This window comes from Cladophialophora immunda, assembly GCF_000835495.1.
Source record: "Cladophialophora immunda strain CBS 83496 unplaced genomic scaffold supercont1.7, whole genome shotgun sequence".
NCBI lineage: Eukaryota > Fungi > Ascomycota > Eurotiomycetes > Chaetothyriales > Herpotrichiellaceae > Cladophialophora > Cladophialophora immunda.
Window position 1 is genome coordinate 1,353,277 of NW_015622547.1, and position 13,933 is coordinate 1,367,209.

The following is a 13,933-nucleotide window of genomic DNA, read 5'->3' on the forward strand; positions in this document are numbered from 1 at the left end:
TCTTCGCGGATATCAGACAGGCAACACAACGGATATTCAAGAGTGGCTCCAAGGGTGCAAGGTCAGAATCGTTATGCTCGAGGGCCTGTTGATGAAGATGCAATCATTGCCTGAAGGAGGCCTTCAGTGGCAATGAAGTGAGAGAAGGAGGATGAAGGACACCAAAGACAAAAGACGCCACGCCGCCTCCTTGGCTGTCGCCCTGGCTGTTAACACCAGAACTAGGCACATTGGCTCGGTGTCGGGCCATTGAAATTAACGGACCGATACAGCTGGAGAGAAGGCGCTGGTCCTTCATGATGTCAAGTCGTATGTTCTGGGGTTCTCCCGGTGACAAAAGACACCTGCTCTGCGACGGATGGACCGTGAACCTGGTACTTCGGAAGACAGGCCGAGTTGTGTTCAAACTGAAACGCGTGCCTCTGTGCTGTCGAGAATGGTGGCGCAGGCGTGGGGCCTGTGCCAGCGCAATTGATGAAATGCACATGGTTGGTTTTCTGTTGCCGCATCAGGATTGTCAATATCACCGAAAAGGGACGACTATCGACAATCCGACCGCCCCAGGTCTCGAGCTGCCAGACGCTGTGGCAGCGTAGGCGGTTCCGCGACGTTCCTCGCTCATTGGGCAGACATCTGACCAAAGCGTACACAAGGGAAAAATATATATTGGCTTGGTTCAAAGTGACACTTAGAACCCAGAAGGCAAGCAATGAAATATTTACATTGTTCCAAGGCGGCCGCCAATTCTTGGCAGGCGTCATGGGTTACTGCATTTGGAAAAGCTCCACATTTATTTCAGCCTCGTAGCCTCGTAGCCTCATCCACCACAAGTCCACTTCCCTCTCACTTTAGCCCCTTCCAGCTCATTCATAAAGGATCGTTCTCTCAAATCAATTGCCTTGGAGGCATTGTCTCTTCTCCAATAACTCCGCGCACAACACTTCCCCTTTTCTCTTCGTAGTTTCGCAAAGTGCCCGTCCCCTCCACTGTTTCATGAACCACGGACTCCTCAAAGACATCGATGTGCGTACTCGCGAACTTTCGTGCACTCACTCCCCTCTCAAACAGGAGATCCAGTTCTGCGAAACTGCGTCCGGCTGGCTCTGGGACACGGAAGTATGTGTAGATGATGCAACAGAAGCAGATTCCTGCCCAGAAGAAACCGGCGTAGTTGCTCCAGTTCCACTCACCAGGGTTGAGCATGTACGGTGTCAAAACGGAGCAGATGATACCGACGACGTTGTATAAGTTGCGGCCCAACACGACAGTCTTGATCTGTAGACGGCGGGTGGAGAGCTCCGCAACCAGGGAATAGCAAACCGTGCCCACGGTCAGTTGATAGCAGAGTGCCCAGACCAGCATGATTGACCCTGTAGCTAGGGCGGCTTCGTCCCTGTGAGCGCGCGGAACTAGGCCTAAAAACCCCATGATCAGCAGCATGGAGAATAGGCCACAGAGTCCGTAGAGGTAGAGTGATCGTCGTCCGACGCCCCAAGTCATCAGGAACCAGGCGCCGAACACCCCAGCCATGTTGATCCCGTACTGACCGAGAGCAAAGTCATATGATTTACTGGGCGCCAGGCCTGCTTGTTCGAGGAAATACGTCGAATACCCCGAGAAAGAGTTGCCGGACAGGTTCTGGATCGCCCACACCATGCACACAATCTCAGTCCGTCGTAGGTCTGTGCCTTTGAAGCAATCCCAGTAAGTGGCGCCTCGTGTGATTTTCTCTTCTAGGGCAGTTGTGTGGACCATCATTGCAACGGTCTCGTCGGCATCAAAGTCAGTCTCTCGATTGAGAGAGGTCAGTCGGAGAAGGGACCTTTTGGCGTCGTCAATCCGGCCTTTTCGCACAAGCCACCATGGCGACTCTGGTGCAAGGAATATTCCAACAATTAGAGGCGCCGGCCATAGCCACTGCAAAGAGTACGGTATTCGGTAGGACCACTGATCGTCTCGAGGAAGCATTGCTTTGATGACACCAATGCCCTGTGAAGTTTATTAGCAAAACAGGTTTTCTTCCCAATTTTCTCAACATCAACGCACAAGCACCTGCCCAGCCCCCCAGCAGAAGTTCACATAGGTTGTAAGATATCCTCTGAGTGCCACGGGGCAGACCTCTGAGGCATAGGTTATCGCTATATCACGCGAAAAGTTAGTATGGTGTTTTCGAAAATTTGACCCTCCGAGAAGTTCAGAATGAGGACAGAGGGCAGGAATAACGAACTTGCGACTTGGAACATTCCCCAAGGTATGCCACAGAGGATCTCAGCGACCTGGATGGCCACCACGGTCTGCGCGGTGAAGAAGATAGCCGTATAGATGGCGACAAGAGCAAGGCAGGTGATGAGAGTGTAGCGATAGCCGAAACGCTCACAGACCCAGCCATTGATGAAAAGACCAAGGATTTCACCGACATTGGCACCATTGCTTAGCCCTGACTGCCAGCTGGCCGGAATTTGCCAACTTCCATCGGGGAGCTGCTTGCCGTATTTTTTCTGGAACTGAGGGAACGCGTCTGGCAACCGGGCGATCAGCAAGAACTGGACAAGGGCAAGCAGGATTTGAGCCCTAGAAAGCGACACGACTCACAGAAGTTGCTCAACAAGCACACATCGTACCCTTCCATGCAGATGCAGGTCGAGATCAAGATGCTCCATCCGACGGCTTTGGGGTAGAGCTTGATGCCCTGCCACAAGGTCATCTTGTGCTCCTTCTCGGTGGCCCGTTGAGCATTGTGGATGACATCGTCAAAGGTCTTCTGGTGCTCGATCTCATCTCGTGCGACCTGCTCCGGCGCGCCGTGGGAGGGTCGCGAGGAGATGACGTTCTCCTCGATCGCCTTTTCCGACATGATTGAATCCGTCTCAGCTTTGCGTGTGCTTTCTTCCTTCCACCTCGTTAGGGTAAACTGAATCAAAATAAATGAGTTGTAGAGTGTCGAGGGTGGTTGGATGTTGAAGTGAAGGGTGACAACGTGCGGCCACCTCCTAGTCGCACAACCCTGCTGGCGAGAAATGTCGCACAAGAAACAGGGCAGGACAGATTCACAGACGAGTTGGAACCAAACACTCCCAACCTCCCCGCTGATCGCCCGACCAGCTTCTCTTTATATCCTTGTGCAGGCTTTAGTTGCGGGGGAGGGACGAAGATCCCACGTTACACTGCGTTTCCGGGGTAAAGGGCGATTTTCGCGGTGGTCTGGGGATCTTGCCCGCGAGGAAGGATCAAGTCTGCGTGACCCCCCGAGAGCAAACTTGCCAGATTTGTGAGGAGAGAGCAAGTGGGAATTTTTTCGCAGATCTGGACATTGCCGTGAGAAAAAAAGGGTGTGCGATCCATCATCAGTCACGCGGGTCCCGGGTCCTGTGTCTGGGGTCCCTCCACTGAGGATACATATCCACCGCAGAATAGTATTCGCAACATGGGCTTCTCCATCCAATGGGACATGGGACAATCGCCAATGTGCCCATTCTTCCAGAGGTTCTCCTCAGTGCTCTGGCCACTGTCAGACGCGGAAGAGAGTGCCCATGGAGCGACGACGGTTTTTCGCCTCTGGCCCTGCTCCACCACGATTTTCGCAAGGTAGTATCGCACAGCATGAGGAATCCGGATCTAAGACCAACTGGGACGGCCAGACCATGCAAGTGAGCAGAGAAAACCGACCCCGAAGATCCCAACGTCACCGATCATATGCCGGGCTGGACGGGTTGGATTGCTCTGTCGCCAATCAGGATGGTGGGTGGCTTTTCGAGGTTCGTTGGCTTCCATCGCGTCTTGGGCAGCGAAAGAGAATCCAAGGTCGGACGGACATGGACCGAGCGATACCCAGGACCAAAGCTAATAAGTGGCGGCAGATGCGCATTTTCCCCTTTCGCCCTGTTGCCCTTTTGTCCCTTGGTACAGTATTATCTGCAACCCGGTCAATTGCCGACAACAACGCGACGGGCCGCAACGACACAAGACTTTCCCTCTGGTTGAAGCCAGAACTTGTTACCTCGTTGCCAGTGGCAAAGAGAACAAGGATCTCACCGCCGCTATCACCGTTGCCGCCGCCGACAGTTGCCGTTTCCACTCCCACAGCTAGTAAGTCTGACACGGATATGGCTATTCCCTCGGCTATACAGGCCAAACAAGGCGGTTTCCTCATATGGAGCTGGGTCTATGTCGTCGCAGGGCCAGATCGAGTAGTTCCCCCGTCCAGAACAACGGCACCCACGGTTATTGCCAGGCAAAAGGCACGGAGAAGTGGATCTAAGAATCTCTCGTCGGATCAAGCATCTGCGCGGGCTCGGCCTTTGCTTGATTCTTCTGGTATGTTTGTGGTCCCAACCCCAGGTCAGCAGGATCTATACTCCATACTCGGCAGAGAACCGTGGACTGGGGTCGGTTTATACCACCGAGGTGACACAAGCCTTGCGTGATGGGCACTATCCATTTGGCACGGATCAATATTCAAACATACGGTAGACAATGCGTCTCGGGCACCACGCAGATAATCGAGCAGATGGTTCATCAAACAATAGTCATTCCCTGGATAAAGCCAGGCTCAAGAAACTCAACGACCGAGCCAGTTTTGCGTCGCTCAGTTTCAGATTCATATGCTTGCCCAATCTCGTGCATGTGTTTGGCCCCTGGGAATCCATCCAGTTCAAATGTGGCATGTTTGCCCCCAAAGCGCCAATCTTGCCTACCACCCCGACCATGTCGAAAACCGTACACATGCCCCCAAACACGGTATCCCTTTGGCCGTTCCCAAAATCTTTCCGGCTTGGAGCCGCCGTGGGCAGCCGTTCAAGATTGACCCAACACTTCAATGCCCGCGCCGACCTGGACAACAGGCCTGCTGGGCAAGGTGCTGCTGGCCTTTCGTTTCTCCGCGCCCCTTGATTTCCGGTCCCCATTTTCCGGCATTCGCAGCTCGAGCGGACCCAGAGGATAGTCAAAAAGGACGGCCTCGTATCGGTTGTGCCGACACAGATTCTCGGCCTCGTGTTGCAGCATCTCAGCGTCCACTTTCAAACTGAAATCAATCAGGTAGCAAAACGTGATTTCCAGCCGGCCCAGTTCGCCCTCGGACACGCCACCCACTTTGCTAAAGCGGGCGTGGGGCCACGACAGGTCCTCGAGCGCCTTCATGGCGACTCGCAGTGTGGCCAAGAGCAAGCGGTGCACGTTCCGTGGGGTCACCGGCAAGATCTTCTCCAGGACGGCCAGTCGCGTGATATAGAGAGAAGCCGCCAGGTAGACCGCCGTGGACATGGGACAGTATTTGTGCATGCGCATCAGATAGTCCTCAGTAGAAATGGGAGGCGGCCGCTTCGAGTAAAACTTTCGCGCGAGTGCTCCGTGCTGGATATACAGAGGCTGAGCGTTGGCCCCGATAATACGGGCCGCCGCCGTGGGTTCATGCTCGTGCGCTTCAGGCGAGCCTATGGGTGTCTTCACAAACAGCACTCCATCGATGTGTTCCTGCTGCGAAGCAGACCCTGGTGGCCGCAGCTTGGTGTTTTCCTTCTTGGGTGTTTGCGTGGCGGTATCAGGTGTCATTGACTCACGCAACCTCGAGAGACTTCGAGCGGGCGACCCTCCTCGACTCCGCGCCAGTGGCGTGGGAGGCACGTCGCCGGTCAATTGGACGAGGTCGTCGATACTGCGACATAGCAATTTCAGCGCCGCGACCGGCTCCAGCTTGAAAATGTCCACATTCTCCGGAGTGAGGTCGTCCAGTCCTTCCAACGACGGGCTCTTGATCGAGGGAATAATCCCCTTGTCGTTCTCAGGCTCCGGGGGCGCAGGTAGTTGGGGCAGCGACGACGACGCTGCGCCCGCAGCCTCCTCTTTCTGCTCTCCTTGGTACTCTGAACCACCCATATTATGCGTCACGCAGATGATATGTTTTTCTTTTCCTTCCTTTGATCAGCCCACCTCGATCATGGGCGGAGAGACGCGTGCCGCTGCTGGTATCTGAAATGGGCGGCGAGTATTCCGCCACATGGTCAAGCTCGTGTCAAGGTGATGATTGCGCTCCCCCAGGAGCTGCTGGATGCCTCGCGCAGGGTGATGGAATGGTGCTGGGCAGAAGCTGCTTGCGAGCTCAGTAACGAGGTCGTCGGCAAGTTGCAACTGCAGTAAGGGAAAAAATTCAAACGGGCGAAAGGCGGGACAGGCGCAGCTTGGGCTTTGACTTTGATGACCCTTGAACGTGCTGAGCACGGCTGGGACCAGGATGAATAAGGCGCGGAGCTCGGGAACAAGGAAGCGTCGCCATTCACAGACCCTCGGAGTGAGGACTAGGTAGAAACAATCAGGCTTGCGCCGGCAGGAGGACAGCGCGCATCAGGAGTCCAAGGGTGTGTGAATGGTGGAGGGACGAATGAGGGTGTTGGAATGAGGTCGGTTGTCTGTGCCTGGTGGTACGGAGACCGAATGCAAGAGCACCAGATACAATGTCGAGACGAGGAACACCTCCTAAAGAGCTGGCAGGACAGCTTTGGCGTTCGCAATGTGTGTGGCCAAGTGTATACATATAGCATACATTGGTTGTCCGACTTCCCCCAGAAAAGGTCAACGTGTCACGCGCCCTCGAGACGAAAAAAGATCCAGGCTTTTTTCGCCGCAGCCTGGGGATCCGGTTTGGCGTTGATTTATTTCTGCCTCCAGCACTGGCTCCATCAATTTCTTGCTCCTGTATCTATTCACCCGCGTAGCCTCTCTGTGTCAGCAACCACCGGCTCCGTGCTGCCCTGCTGCTCCAATGGCAAGAAGCGGTATCTTGGGTGATCAGCGCCTGGTTCTAGACTGCTGCGTTGCAGCCCGCACACCCGACTGGTTCAATCCTGGGCTGCATCTCCAGACGTCGACTGACCTGCTCCACCAGGTGTCCTGACCTGCCTGTCCCGGTGGAGACTGCACGACATTCTTCAGCAATACCGAGGGGCTACTGAGGAGGAGAGATCTTCCTAAGAAAGAGAGCCTCGACCACTACCCAGATACTCCATCTTACCACAATGGCCAAGCACACGCGTGTGTCTATGTATATAACACTATTCGATGAAATGCGCCTCCTTCATCCATAGTCACGATTCTTCCTCGAAGCTACAATAATCGCTAGCCCTGTGCCGTGGGCTGTCGAACGAATGACAAGATTTGGAATCTCTTCATGGCACAAATGTGTTGCTGGCGGAGACCGTCCCTTCAGCCACGAATGATATATGTATCCTCTGAGAACCTCCACAAACGCCGTTCCTCCTTTCCCTGCTTTGCAGCAATGTTCCCCATATTTATATGTCCTGCCCGTGAGTCCCCCCCAACCACTATACACTCCCACTTAAGACCTACTGCCGTCGTTGTCGTCGATCTCGGTCTCGGTCATGCTCGTCGTCGACGACAATGATACTCTGTCGCCGCGAACGTCTATCTCCCGTCCCAGGTCGTCTCTCCTCTCGAGCTTGCTGGCTGCGGAGGTGGTCGTAGTCGTCTCGAGCTCGGTCCAGAGCCGACCGATTGGCCTCGCGGATTGGCAACACTGCTGGCGGGTTGTGGACGACAACTCCCTGACGTTCTCGTGGTCGTCGGGTCTCGACAAAATGCTCCCGCTCCTGGTTGAGCCGAGTTTCACGCTCGGCAAGCTCTCGCTCACGTTTCTCCAGAGACCTTTGGCGTTTCTCGAAGTCAAGGTCGGCCTTGAGGCGGTCGGCAGTGTGCTCGGCCTGTCGTCGCTTGCGCTCTTCTCTCTCTAAATCTTCGCGTAACTTCTGGACTTCCGGATCTGGGCGCACACGTTCATATTCCCATCGTGCGCCGTCGTGATCATCGCCCATGCGTGCTCCGGTCATGTAGTACTTGCCGCTGTCGTGCTTGCGTGGTGGAGAGGGGCTTTCCACCTTTGGGTGAGCGTCCTCGTCGTCGACAGGCTCATGGATGACCTTGACCTTAGGGTGGCGTGGAGACCGATTCTCCACAACGTACTCAATTGGTTCATCCTCGTGGTGGTGCTTGGTCTTTGGTGGTAGCTTGGGAGGGAGAGGGGTGTAAATGTTTTCCTCTAGATTGGACGACATGGTGTGGTATGGGCCTCGAGGAGGCGATGGAGGTGGCCGGGGAGGCGGACTCCAGCTACGGCGCTCCGGCCGTCGACTTCGAACGGGGACTTCTTCAATGATATGGACTTTCTTCTTGCGAGTCCGGAAGAGGTTGTAGAGCTTGGATCCCAATGTCAGCCGCTCTCTCTCCGGTGAGGTCGTTCGCACGATGCGGTAAGTACGCACCTGAGGGCTTCTTTCAATGAATATTGGTTCACGTGTGTACTCGTCGTGGCTTCTGCGGCGCCTATCAGACATTCAAGGGCCGGTGGGAAGATTAGGTTGGGGACTTGAGGTGAAGAGGTCGACCACCACAGAGACAGACCAAGGCCAAGGGATGGACTCGTATCCGTAGGTAGTTTGATAGGTTTGGGTTGAATGTGAAGGGAGATGTCAAGGTTCAGATCGTCAATGATGCTGATTGAATGATGTGATCGACGGTGAGGGTCTTTATCAAGAGCAGACTTTGATGGATGCCTGGATTCATATACAACTGCTGGTCTGGGACATTGTGAGGGATGGTCAGGTTATATCCCTGGTCACCCACAATGCTCACAAAGAAGCAGCTCGAATACCGGTCAGCAACATAGTAGTCCGCTGTAGACGAGATCGTTTGCCACAAGTATATTCCTCGTCCGGGTCCAAGGCTGTGACCTGAACCAGGTGATCCGTAGCGGACGGTGTGATTTTGCACTAGGTTCACAGAAACAATGAGATGGATGGTGGGCAGCTCACAGGCCGCAAGGGAAAATGGATACTGTTGATTGGAGCCTTCGGGGTCCAAAGCAAGGGGTGAGATCCTTCGGGCCCAATGCACGGCTGGGAGGTCATGGTGCAATGTTAACTGCTCAAGAGCGTGATGGCATGTTGGGCAGGAAAATCCTTTTCACACGGTGGTTCGCATGACGAGACAAGGCAGCCGAAGGGGATTTTGGTCATGGTGCTTTTGGTCGAGGACTGGGATGGCCAGCCTGGTCCGAAGTGTATTCGTATGGCGGGTATGGACAAACCTGTACACCCGGCTTGGCCGTCACAGATGCCATTTTCCCACCTGATCTTGTCCCATGGGGCTATCTTTTTCTTTTTCCCATCCTCGCTGGCCCCCTATGGTGTTTGTTTCGTCCGTCGGAGGGATTTTCAGGACGCGGCCATCACCACGGTGGCGGCGAATTATGTCAGCTATCCGGGGAATTCGGCCAGAAAAGCGCGCGACGCCAGATCCTTGCACGACATTCCGGACTTGTGGCTTTTTCTGCACAATGATAGCAAGGGGCCAGCGGTGATACAGCCAGAATAGGGGAAGGGGAAGAGCTGCCCCTTCCAGAGGGGGATGTGGATTCGACACTTGCGGCTCTGTGGCTGTGCGGCCCCCAATTGGCATTCAGGCTGCCCGTAGCAAAGAAGCAGACGGAGACAGACCGCCAAATGGCCTTCGTCGCCTTGCTCTGCACTGCCACCACCGCCTGACCTGACTTTGGCGTCATCGAGGGAAATGCACCGGGAGTGCTTTATCATTCGGCTAGATCCGGAGAATGGCAGGGGAAACAAATCCCCCAGTTCGGTTGCTCTGAAACATCACAACGCAGCCGCGCTTCGGGTGTGTGCCAATTACTTCAGCTCTTCCCCTTGAAGTCCCGGTCAAGCTTCCATGACTCACGATCGGCCCTGGTGATCTCGAGGCTTGAGGGAGCGATTCGGCCTCGGATTGGCTCAATCGCCGTGCCCTTGGTATTGGCCTTAGCCGCTGTGGCCGACCGAGGAGGTGATTTTGTTAGTTTCCTGGCAAAACTCCCGTGCAGAACAGATGTTTGAGGGTGGAACGGTCAACTGGCCACTAGGAGGCAAAATATCTTCCCGGGGAGACGGTTGGGAAAGGTTGGCAGGGGTGTACAGGTCCCTGTCGTGCTGAAAGGCCAGGGCTGATTGCAGCGGCTACCAGTGGCTGAAAGTTTAGTGAGGCTGACAGGACACCAAAGGGCCATTCGTAGACAGAATTCTGTTTTCGTCTGACAGGATTTTCTGCTCCTTGTGGTCGCTACTTCGGCGCAATGCTGCTGTCAGACGATATAAATTGAGCTTCTGCTTGCCTTCTCGGACGGCCAAGTACTCGTACAAAGCCTGCTTGAGAAGAACCTCATCACACAATCAATCTGAATACCCACTTCTTGGCTAGCACCCTTGCATCTTCGTGAATCTGCAAGGCTGACCTTCACATTGCCCCGACTGTGCCCAAGAATCCAGTCAGTCACTGAGCTATCCCTACAAGAGAACGCACAGTGGTGAGATTATCTACCGAGGTAGGCATGTGTAAATGCTACTCTGGCTGGCCAGGTCAGCGACCAGAACAGTGTTCAAGTGGCCTCTTGGGAGCCCGTCTCGGCATAGAATTCAATGGAATGTTTCCCTGCCCCGGGAGCAAAATGGAGGCGGGGGACCTTCACCGCTGTCACTCCTCAGCCTCGCAGCCTCGTTGGCGACTCGGCGTCGATGCCCGCTCAAGCAGAGCCTTGCATCGGACGTATTGGAGTTCTAGATCACTTTTCATCTCGTTAAATCATTATTTTGATGTCCTGTGGGTAATCCCTATACAGATGCCTGCTTATCTTCCCGTAACGATGCAAGACAGCCTCAAAACGATAGGCTCCCATAGAAATGAAACCAAACGGAAAGACGTGCTCGTCTTTCCCACGCTCAATACCAAAGAAAAAAAAGTCCGACTGTCTATCCTCTAAGGAGTCGACAAGAAGGAAAAGGATCCAAAACCACAGCGAGGTCCGGGCGTGACAACGACAAGATCTTCGCAAGAGCCTCCAAGGCAAAAGAGAAGCCGGAACCCGTAATCACGAGAAGACAAGACCTAATGAGCCCAGCTCCCCTTTCTTACCCTTGCGCCCCAGTCCTCGTCCGCACCCAAACATGCGCGCTTTCTATCATCTGCGAAATTCGGACTCTGCCGGCCCCATTCTCTCACATATAACCTCAACGCCTCCCAACGTTTGCATTTGCCGATGACTTCGGCTTCATCCCAGCCATCGCCCTCCGGTGCACCCACGTACCCTTTGGCATCGACATTGTTATCATCCTTGCGCAGCTCTTCGATAGGAATGCGAGAAATCTTGCTGAGTTCTTCATCAAACATATGTGCGAGGCTGGGGTACCCCAGGCTCAGGTAGTTGTATATCTGGGTAATCACCCGGTTGGGGAATTCGTCCTCGATTTGTTTCTCGATTCGCAGCTTTTTGTCGATGGTGCTAGTAAATGAATCATCGCCGTCTTGACTGCGCGGAGGGGTTAATGGGAGAAAGCCTAGTCCCGAGAGGTGTTGCCGGCGCCGTCCAGGAGTCTGGTATCCTCGCCCTGGCGTGCTGGCTTCGAATGGGTTGTTTCTTTCCCCTGCTGGAGTTACAGGGGAGGGTGTCTGGATGCCGCTGCGCAAGCCGTTCTGTGGACTTCGAGGTTGCCACAATCCCGCTTGACACATCCCCATCCACAGCCCTTCGCCAGCGTTGTTCTCTCGCTTTTTGTGTGGTCTCCAAAGGTCAGGACTACTAGGTTCCACCGACTCATCGTCACTTTCTGCACTTCTAGGTCTTGGGGGCTGATCGGGGTCGCAGCGTGTCATCTTTGGAGAGATGGTGAACGGGAAGACGAGGTCGCCGCCCAGCATTGGAGGTGACGCAGCAGCCCTCATACGGGCCAGTTCTGAGTCTTCCTCCTCTGCTCTCGGCTTCTTCGTCTTCTTCAAGCCTTTTGCCTCCAATGCATGCCGGGTCGCCAACGCTGCAGCACTGAACCGACTCTGCCCCGCGGTGTCGGCTTTCAGCTCTCGTTTCGCCGCTTCGAGCTGCTCGTGATGTTTTCGCATATTTTCCATCTCTAAATTCAGCTCTGCCGCCGACGACCGTCGGAAGGTGTGGGCATCGGCCCCCTTCTCGCCCTGAAACATTGGCACCGGTAAAGGACCATCTTCATCATCTTCGCGCGAGATGGCAAAGTGATCCACAGGCTCATGCGGCCGTTCATTGATGTAGGCGGCCATTGCCTGCTCTTCTAATTCCTTCTCGCTCACCGTCTCGGCAGCCAAGCGTAGGACATATTCAGTATAACTGTCCTTCGCACTAGGTGGTGCTCTCCTGGTGACTGAATCCACGGATGAAGGAGAGTCGCTCAGTGAGGGTGCGGAGCCTTCATCTTCCGAGGTCGACTCGATTATGGGCAGATCAGGAACAGCGAACGAATGCTGTCGTAAGGCCTCAGGCTGCTTTCGGGCCAGAGCCGCTGCCGAGAAGCGCGACTCCTCAATTCCAGAGACGTCTTCTGGTTGCTCTCTCTCTTCTGGTGGAGGAGAGGATGCTCGTCGACTCGGTGAGGGCGATGGTCTGGCTTCAGGAGTAGGGAGGTGGACGCGTCGATAGGAGCCTTTGGCAGTCTCTAATAGTTCTGGAGAGAACTTGCGGGGTCCAGATGAAGCTCTACTAGAAGCAGAGGAATCACCGGTTTTTTGTGGTTCGTCGTCCAAGTCCTCTGGTTCCGGGTCGCGTCTTCTTCTCGTAGTTGTACTGGTCTCTATGGGCTCCGGGACGAACTTCCGACGAGGACGACTCGAGGTCGTCTCTTCTGCGTCCTGAGATTTCTTTTCCCTGGAGCTCCTTGTTGTCGTCTCCACCGGTTCCGGGGCAAACCTCCTCCGTGTTTTAGGCGTTTCGTCTTCTTGGGGTTTGTCTCTGTCCCTATTGCTCCTCGTACTTGTTTCTAAAGGCTCCGGGTTGAATTTCCGTCTCGAGGACCGAGCACTGGTGTCAACAGGTTCCGGTGCAAACCGCCTGGGTCCTGCAGAAGCACCACTGCTTTGTACGCCAGGGAGGGAGCCAGGATCGTTCGGCGTCGAGACGGCGTGTATACTTGATTCGTTTGTAGGACCACCAACAACTCCATCGGCCGCCGTCGTCGAGTCTTGTATACCGTCCACAATGTTCTTCTTCCTAGAACTCCTGAATGTCTCCTCCACCGGCTGAGGCAAGAACTTGCGAGGTTTGGTCTGAGGAGACATGGAGTCGGCGGGATTTAAAGTCTTGTTCGTAGGAAGTGTGGACGAGGGGTGGTCTGACCGGCTGCGAGCTGATCTTGAACTCCTGACGGAGGTCTCGACGGGTTCGGGGTCGAATCGCCTGAGTGGAGAGGGGGAGGTCGAAGCCATGATCTAGGCCGTGAGGGTGGTGGATGCTTGTCTCATTTGACAGCCCATGCTTCGCTCAGGTTCCTTTCTCGGAAACAGGCGGTTTGCCTTGACTAGGAGCACGCGAGCATGGGACGTTGCAAGAGTCAAGGATACGAGAGGGCCAGGAAATGCGGGGGCGATGTACTCGAAGAGGAGTAATCGGGTGTATACGGAGGAGGATGTAGTGGTTGTATGAGAATGGCGCAAAGGTTGGGATGTGATAAGGCGGAGAAGGAGAGGAGGAAAGATGGATGGAATGAAACGAACGAACGAAAGCGGACAACCAAAAGTTGCTCTGACGACTTCTGATCTGGCGGACGCACGGGGACTTTGACCTGAGACGCAACAAGTCTGAACTCAAACATGCAGGACGTGCGTGGGATGGTGTTGTTCTTTCTGGTTGAGAAAAGCAATGATGGGCGGACGAACAGGAGGAGCTGGATTGGAGAACGGATCGAGGAGATGGAGATGGAGATGGAACGATACAAGGTACGAAAGATACAGTACCACGAGTGGTCTACGCGGTGATTTTCTGGTGGGATGAGCATGAGCATGTGTACACAGTGGTGCAGCGCTGTACCAAGCGAAATGACCGATGACGACGTGTTGGGCTACATGAACGCAGCTGCAA

At 54.7% G+C, this 13,933-nt stretch overlaps 4 protein-coding genes across 5 annotated transcripts; all 4 read right to left on the reverse strand.

Moving 5' to 3' along the window:
* Positions 1-656: 656 nt before the first annotated feature.
* Positions 657-3,576, reverse strand: PV07_11251 (uncharacterized protein). Its single transcript, XM_016398671.1, has 4 exons — positions 2,593-3,576; positions 2,228-2,518; positions 2,047-2,138; positions 657-1,989 (listed from the first exon to the last, which is right to left on the reverse strand). Exons 1-4 carry the CDS (start codon positions 2,852-2,854, stop codon positions 886-888), a joined length of 1,749 nt encoding a protein of 582 aa, XP_016243233.1. The 5' UTR covers positions 2,855-3,576; the 3' UTR covers positions 657-885.
* A 641-nt stretch (positions 3,577-4,217) lies between these two features.
* Positions 4,218-6,633, reverse strand: PV07_11252 (uncharacterized protein). The gene has a single exon (XM_016398672.1). The coding sequence runs from the start codon at positions 5,872-5,874 to the stop codon at positions 4,795-4,797; it is 1,080 nt and encodes a 359-aa protein (XP_016243234.1). The 5' UTR covers positions 5,875-6,633; the 3' UTR covers positions 4,218-4,794.
* Positions 6,634-6,741: 108 nt separating this feature from the next.
* On the reverse strand, positions 6,742-9,375 carry PV07_11253. 2 transcript variants are annotated; one of them, XM_016398674.1, is made up of 2 exons: positions 8,271-9,375; positions 6,742-8,204 (listed from the first exon to the last, which is right to left on the reverse strand). In XM_016398674.1, exons 1-2 carry the CDS (start codon positions 8,340-8,342, stop codon positions 7,338-7,340), a joined length of 939 nt encoding a protein of 312 aa, XP_016243236.1. In that variant the 5' UTR covers positions 8,343-9,375; the 3' UTR covers positions 6,742-7,337. The 2 variants fall into 2 exon arrangements, with proteins under 2 accessions (XP_016243236.1, XP_016243235.1); XM_016398673.1 differs by having other exon boundaries at positions 6,742-9,375.
* Positions 9,376-10,612: 1,237 nt separating this feature from the next.
* Positions 10,613-13,777, reverse strand: PV07_11254 (uncharacterized protein). The gene has a single exon (XM_016398675.1). It carries the CDS (start codon positions 13,279-13,281, stop codon positions 10,942-10,944), a length of 2,340 nt encoding a protein of 779 aa, XP_016243237.1. The 5' UTR covers positions 13,282-13,777; the 3' UTR covers positions 10,613-10,941.
* Positions 13,778-13,933: the final 156 nt, after the last annotated feature.

Bases quoted from the DNA above. Each gene is read 5' to 3' on its own strand.
- PV07_11254 (XM_016398675.1), bottom strand. From the start codon at position 13,281: ATGGCTTCGACCTCCCCCTCTCCACTCAGGCGATTCGACCCCGAACCC.
- PV07_11252 (XM_016398672.1), bottom strand. From the start codon at position 5,874: ATGGGTGGTTCAGAGTACCAAGGAGAGCAGAAAGAGGAGGCTGCGGGC.
- PV07_11253 (XM_016398673.1), bottom strand. From the start codon at position 8,342: ATGTCTGATAGGCGCCGCAGAAGCCACGACGAGTACACACGTGAACCA.
- PV07_11251 (XM_016398671.1), bottom strand. From the start codon at position 2,854: ATGTCGGAAAAGGCGATCGAGGAGAACGTCATCTCCTCGCGACCCTCC. The intron at 2,519-2,592 runs GTGAGTCGTGTC...CCCGGTTGCCAG, and splicing joins GTGCTTGTTGAGCAACTTCT to ACGCGTTCCCTCAGTTCCAG. The intron at 1,990-2,046 runs GTGCGTTGATGT...TAAACTTCACAG, and splicing joins GGGGGGCTGGGCAGGTGCTT to GGCATTGGTGTCATCAAAGC.